We start from the raw sequence: 7,214 nt of genomic DNA on the forward strand, positions 1-7,214 counted from the left end.
CTTTGTTGTGCAGGCTGGTCTTGAACCCCTGGCTTCAAGTGATCTGCCAGCCTTAGCCTCCCAAAGTGCTGGAATTACAGGGATGAGCTACAGCACCTGGTCTTGAAATCCTATATTAAATAGATTACTCAACGAGGCGTGTGTTTAGAATGCTTCAGAACGGTTTACCACACCACACCCTAAATTGGAATACTTTCTGTTAGCCAAGAATATTTGGACAAAAGTGTAAATATGTATAGTTAAGATTCCAGATGCTAAAGGTAAACTTTTATAAGTACCTCATTTTATCTAAAGAGATAAAGAGATAAAATGAGGTACTTATAAAATACTGAGAGTACAAGTACTATATATTCCATATATTAAAAACCCAGTTCCAAAACATAGATTCTTTCTACAAAAGAAAAAATATTTTTTTAGATAGCAAAGAGATAAGACAAAGCGCATTTGGGCAGGAACTTGGATTTCATCTGTGATGCATGCACACTTGGTTACATTTGATCTTGTGGTGCTAATTGATCATGAATTTCACAAAGTGCAAGATATTCATGTTTCAGTCTGAAGCTTTTCCCATCCTGTCATCATTTGGACTTCTAAAGTGGGATAGTGACAATAGTAATGGTAATCGTATCCTCCTGCTTTTTAACGTTTTGTCAGTACTGATTATAGCCATATTTGTAGCCTTTCAAAACACCATGCATTGTTTGCCATGTCTTTATTCATCCCCATTTTAGATTGCACAGGAACTTTGTTTGCCTCTTAAGCTTGAACAGACTGTGGAACACAGAAACTTCTCACCTCTCTTTATCAGTACCTTTTTGCTAGAGAAATTGCACATTGTACTTCCCAGTTTCCTAAAGGAAATAGGTGTTCATTTTTTTTTATTTTGAAAGATAGCTCTGAGTACGTGAAAAGTAGATTTAAAAGAGACTAAGATATTTTGATGCATGCCCTAGGAAGTTGTATGCAAGCATGACGATTTGTGATCTAAAAAATGTCCTTTGGGTTTTCTGTAGAGAATCGATAATAATGGATACTTATTAGTAAATAAAATTGCCTGACCTTTATTCTATTTGTAGCTTCTACACAGCTTTGCGGAAAGAGTCGGGGACCAAATTGGTGGATGGCACTGGCCATAGACCTCACTACAGCCTTCGAACTCTGTGCCGGGCCCTGCGATTTGCAGCCTCCAATCCATGTGGCAACATTCAGCGTTCACTCTATGAGGTCTTTCTGAAGTCTCTTTGACAGGATATGAGCTTGCTGGATGGGTTCATGGGAAGGAAGGAATAGGGATGCATATGCCAGATTGCCTGTGCTTTCCAGTTAGTCAGATCAGCCCAGAATACCTCATACCACATCTACCCTGTCCTTTTAAATTAAATATTTTACTTTTTATTTTAAAATTTTTATTTTTAATTATACATAAAAACAGGGTGTCACTGGGTTCCCACTCTGGTCTCAAACTCTTGGGCTCAAGCTGTCCTCCTGCCTTGGCCTCCCAAAGTGCTGAGATTACAGGCGTGAACCACCGTGCCTGGCCTACCCTTCCCTTTATCTACCACCTTACTATATTTAAAAGTTGGGAAGCAGCATCACCCAAGAGGTTCTAGAAATAAGTTTGGTTGTATTGCAGAAGGTTACTTAGCATTATGCATATTTGTGTTTTCTTTCTAGGGTTTTTGTTTGGGTTTCTTAACACAGCTTGACAGGGCATCACACCCAATAGTTCAGAAGCTCATCTGTCAACACATCGTCTCTGGCAATGTCAAGAGTCTGCTGAAGCAGGTATATTCTTTTGTTATTTTTGACTTGTTATACTTGAGAGGCTGAATTACCAAATTTTCAGCTGTTTGGTTTTTTGTTGTTTTTTTTTTCACATAACTTTTTAATTATAAAGGTAATCTGTTGCAAAAAGTTTAAACATTACAGAAATGTACGTTTAGATGGTGCAAGTATCCAATAAGTGTGCTCTTTGGATATTTAAATACTGTGGATAATGTTTCCAGATAAATTGTATAATGTATGTATTTTATTTTCTTACATATCCGAATTTTGGTATGTATGTGTTGATTTATTGAGGTAAATTGTAATATGCATTTAATGTAAGTGGGACTGTCTCATAAGAATATTCGTTTTTTTGGAGATAGAGTCTTGCTGTGTCGCCCAGGCTGGAGTGCAGTGGTGTAATCTCGGCTCACAGCATTCTCCCCCTCCCTGGCTGAAGTGATTCTCCTGTCTCAGCCTCCCGAGTAGATGGGATTACAAGCACATGCCACTATGCCCAGCTAATATTTGTAATTTTAGTAGAGACTGGGTTTCACCTTGTTGGCCAGGCTGATCTCAAACTCCTGTCCTCGTGATCTGTCCGCCTCGACCTCTCAAAATGCTGGGATTATAGGCATGAGTCACCGTGCTTGGCCCATAAGAATATTCTGTAGCTTTCCTTTTTAAACTAACTGAATCTTGGGTATATTTTTGTTTTTGTACCAGAATTCATTGTGACATGCCTTCTAAGGGCCACATATAATTTCACTGGATGGGTACACCATAGTTTCACTATCTGCATAGTTTAACTACACCGTTAAGTATAATCTATACCTTCTGATTGATGGTTGGGCCTTTTCTGAGGGGGCATTAGTGGGGGCACTATTATAAACAATAGCCATTTTGGGTTTGACAGGAAATTACAGAATAGCATGGGACTGGAAGAGGCTGAGAGAAACTGACTCACAATCAACATGTAAATTGGCTTGTTTACATGTTGATTGCTTGTTCATTAGGAAGAGAGAGCCCTTGGGACTTGGGGTTTCTTTGGACTCAGCCTTTTAAAAAATTGTACAAGTAACACATGCATAAATACTTTTGGTAAATTGTGAAAACATTGAGAAAAGGCTCAGGCTTGCTTTTACCATTGTTGTAATCAAATACCGGTCTGTTCCAGTTGGTCTTTTTTTGCGTGTGTGCCTCAGGGTGTGACAGAAACTTAAAAAGATCCTTCCTCCCCTCCGCCTGTTGCTTCTCAACTCAACTGAGGATGCCTTAAAAGCAGGGCCTAGACGTGTAGCTTGAAATCTGGGGCCCAAATGCTCTAGAAGAGTACTTTTCCATAGTTACAGATTTGACCACCATTTAGCGATTCTTTTACTTATAAAAATGGGAATTCATATAATCGAACCTAGTAACTTAAACCATATCTCAGCAAAGTTATGTCATTATCCACAATATTATCCTTAATGGTCTAGTTGCTCTAAAAAGTTAGTTTTATTTTTAATGTCTTCCAGGCAATTGAGAGTGTGATACTGCAAAACCTCCTTCCTTACTACAACACCGGCCCTTTTTCGGGGAACATGGTTTATATGAAATTCATGTTTTTGTTAAAAATACTTGGAGTGGACATTTTGATATGTGAGAGAAGAAAACTGATACATAAACCTTCTGGGAATTTGTTTTGATTCAGTTTTTTTTCCAAACCCACCTACTCCACTTCATTTTTAAAACCAATATATAACACCATTTTGTTGTCATTCCTCACAATTTTATGTTCGTATTTCACCCAGGTTTAATGTTGAAAGTATGCAGAACAAGACAGCTTGTTCAACAAGTAGCTCTTTTCCTACTTTATGCCCTTCTCTGAAAGAATGCGCAACTGTGGGTTATTCCTTGAACTTCTGTGTCTTTCAGCCTATTCCAGAGCCAAAAGGAGGTCGGCTTATCCAGGTTGAAGGTTACTGGATTGCGGTGGGAGACAAGGAGCCTACAATAGATGAGACATACATTCTCACATCTTCTGTGAAGCTGAACCTGAGAGATATAGTCCGAGTTGTCTCTGCAGGGTGTGTGGGCTTTTTTCTCGCTGTCCTGAACTTGATACAGGCATAGGCACTGATGACATTTTGGTCTAACTTCCTTAACTTTCAGAGAGCTTTATTCTTTTTTTTTTTTTTTTTTTTTGAGACTTGAGTCTCGCTCTGTTGCCCAGACTGGAGTGCAGTAGCGAGATCTTGGCTCACTGCAAGCTCTGCCTCCCGGGTTCAGGCCACTCTCCTGCCTCAGCCTCCCGAGTAGCTGGGACTACAGGCTCCCGCCATGACGCCCGGCTAATTTTTTTTTTGTATTTTTAGTAGAGATGGGGTTTCACCATGTTAGCCAGGAAGGTCTCGATCTCCTGACCTCGTGATCCGCGCACCTCGGCCTCCCAAAGTGCTGAGATGACAGGCGTGAGCCACTGCGCCCGGCCCAGAGAGCTTTATTCTTATTCGTTGGCCAACTGAACAGTTAGTTACAAAAGTCAGTACTATAACTTTTTCCTGGTAGAAAACATTGTTTCTAGTTGTGCAGCTTTGGAGGGAGCACTATGGATGCAGATGATTTTATCTATCTTTAAAGCTGTCTTTTGTTATTTTGCTGATAAATACCACAAATTATTCAGTAAATGAGTAAAAGTTCTACTTACAGTTTCTTACAAATGTTGCCAGCATAGTTGGAATTGCTTTCCTTAGTATGTTTTGAGGAATAATTTTTACAAAGAAACTTCTCAGTGTATAGGAATAAAAATGTTCTTTGCTTCTTGCAATTTCCAGAAATGTAAAAAGGAAAAAAAAAGAAAAAAATTCTCTTTTAATGATGCTGTTAAATGATGTTGTCATTCTTTAGAAAACAAACAAACAAAAAACAGTACTTGGCCAGGTGCAGTGGCTCATGCCTGTAATCCCAGCACTGTGGGAGGCCAAGGCGGTTGGATCACTTGAGCCCAGGGTTTTGAGACCAGCCTGGGCAACATGGCAAAACTCTGTCTCTGCAAAAAATACAAAGTTTAGCTGGTCTTGGTGGTGCATGTCTGTAGTCCCAGCTACTCAAGAGGCTGAGGTGGGAGGATCACTTGAGCCTGGGAGGTCGAGGCTGCAGTGAGCTATGATTGCGCCACCACACTGCAGCCTGGGCGACAGAGTGAAACCCTGTGTCAAACAAAACAAACCAATACTCAGTTCTGGTTTCTCAGCTTTGTAATTTTTTGTTTTAAGTTGCTTAATTGGCTAATCTTTTACAGAACCTATCCAGTGCTGATTCAGGGAGAGACATCAGTTGGTAAAACAAGCCTGATCCAGTGGCTGGCTGCAGCTACTGGCAACCACTGTGTGCGTATTAATAATCATGAACACACGGATATCCAGGAGTACATTGGTTGTTACACATCTGACTCCTCAGGGAAGCTTGTCTTTAAAGAAGGTAGGGTTAAGATTCCATTCCATGAACATAGGTACTTATTCTTTCACACACATTTCCTTAAGTAATATTCTTCATCCTTTCCAATTGAGAGGTACATGGACCTTTGCTGTAACAACCAGCTTTTCTTGATGCCTGAGCTAAGATAGTTAAGGGGTGATGCATAAGTTGCTGGCTTTCTTTAGGTTCTACTAACCTTGCTGGCTGTATATAGGACTAGGGGCAAATTTTCAAGACGGGAGTTGAACTGCTGCTTTATTTTCTAGGGATTCAGAGAATGGGGTTGGTGTTAGCCAAAGGAAGTTGGGAATAGACAACAGAATGTGGTGACTTAAATGAAATTAGACTGCAGGGGAAAGATTATACAAGAAACGTGGTATTTTCAGCCTTGGATTCTTTTCTGTGGGGGAAAAAAGGGACTATTTTAATTGAAAATTGTTCCTCCTTGATCTGCAGTGTCATAATTTGTTTTGAGGCAAGACTAGCTACAGAAATTAATTTGCTTTGAAATTTAATGATAACCTAGGATTTGTTGATTGTACATAACGCATTTTAAAACTTTGGACTGATTTATACACTGTTTGTTTCTTCCTAGGTGTTCTTATTGATGCTATGAGAAAAGGCTATTGGATTATTTTAGATGAGTTAAATTTGGCCCCTACTGATGTGTTAGAGGCACTGAATAGGCTGTTGGATGACAACCGTGAATTGCTCGTAACAGAAACACAGGAAGTTGTTAAAGCACACCCTCGGTTTATGCTTTTTGCCACCCAAAATCCCCCAGGACTTTATGGAGGCAGAAAGGTGTGTAGCATTTGTCTCCTTCTTTCAATTTGTTACCACATCAGATCGTAGATTTTTCATAGTAAGGATGAAATGTTTTTACCTCTCCTTTAATATTTTATGGTGAATGTCAGAGCCTCCATATTGGAAATTAAAAGGCACCTTTTACCGTATTCTTTCTGTGCTTTGTCTAGGTCCTTTCTAGAGCCTTCAGGAATCGGTTTGTGGAATTGCACTTTGATGAGTTACCTAGCTCTGAGTTGGAAACAATCTTGCACAAGCGGTGTAGTTTGCCACCCTCTTACTGCAGCAAGTTGGTTAAAGTCATGTTGGATCTTCAGGTACTTAGTTTCAAATGGAATGTGTTGATTATAGTTGGTGATCAAAATTTCATGGCTGCTTTTGTTAGAAAAAAGAATCTGTTGATGTATTTTTCCAATTAGAGATTTTTTTTTTTTTTGTAAGACACAGTCTTACTCTACTGTCCTGGCTGGAGCGTAGTGGCACAATCATAGTTTGTTGCAGCCTCGACCTCCTGGGGTCAGGTGATCCTCCCATCTCTGACTACTCACTCCTTAGTAGTTGGGACCACAGATGTACATCGCCATGCCAGGCTACATTTTTTTTTTTTGTAGAGACAAGGTTTCGCCATGTTGCCCAGGCTGGTCTCGAACTCCTGGGCTCAAGGGATCCACCCACCTTGGTCTCCCAAAGTTTTGGGATTACAGGTGTGAACCACAGTTCTTGGCCTTCAAGTAGAGGTCTTTTAAATGCTTCCCACTAATATATATTGTTAGTTTTCTTTTATCAATCAACAACTTTACATCATTAAAATTTTTCTGATATTTACATGTGATGATAATTTTGTATTTGTTCATAATATTGAAGCATTTTGTTTAGAATGGAATTTGGCTTAGGGAAAACTGCAGTTTTTGGTTTTTAAATGGATATAGTCCTTGAATGGACATAATTAAAGAGATCAATTCTTTATGGCTCGCCCTAGTCAGCTGCAAAGCTACAGCTGATCTTTACAAATTCCATTTATCTTATGGAGTTAAATTATTCTTTTTTTTTTTTTTGAGACGGAGCCTCACTGTCACCCAGGCTGGAGTGCAGTGGTACGATCTCAGCTCACTGCAAGCTCCACCTCCCGGGTTCACGCCATTCTCCTGCCTCAGCCTCCCACGTAGCTGGGACTACAGGTGCCC

At 39.8% G+C, this 7,214-nt stretch overlaps 1 protein-coding gene across 1 annotated transcript in view; it reads left to right on the plus strand.

The window, feature by feature from the left end:
* MDN1 (MDN1, midasin homolog (yeast)) overlaps nucleotides 1–7,214 on the plus strand; it is a 199,369-nt gene that overhangs the window by 84,049 nt on the left and 108,106 nt on the right. Inside the window, exons 21-26 of the mRNA XM_011984463.1 lie at nucleotides 1,077–1,224; nucleotides 1,675–1,785; nucleotides 3,682–3,833; nucleotides 5,048–5,226; nucleotides 5,819–6,027; nucleotides 6,201–6,347. Coding sequence (XP_011839853.1) covers nucleotides 1,077–1,224; nucleotides 1,675–1,785; nucleotides 3,682–3,833; nucleotides 5,048–5,226; nucleotides 5,819–6,027; nucleotides 6,201–6,347 — 946 coding nt within the window. The remainder of the gene's footprint in view (nucleotides 1–1,076; nucleotides 1,225–1,674; nucleotides 1,786–3,681; nucleotides 3,834–5,047; nucleotides 5,227–5,818; nucleotides 6,028–6,200; nucleotides 6,348–7,214) is intronic.

This window comes from Mandrillus leucophaeus, unplaced genomic scaffold (genome assembly GCF_000951045.1).
Source record: "Mandrillus leucophaeus isolate KB7577 unplaced genomic scaffold, Mleu.le_1.0 Scaffold268, whole genome shotgun sequence".
In the NCBI taxonomy this organism is placed as follows: domain Eukaryota; kingdom Metazoa; phylum Chordata; class Mammalia; order Primates; family Cercopithecidae; genus Mandrillus; species Mandrillus leucophaeus.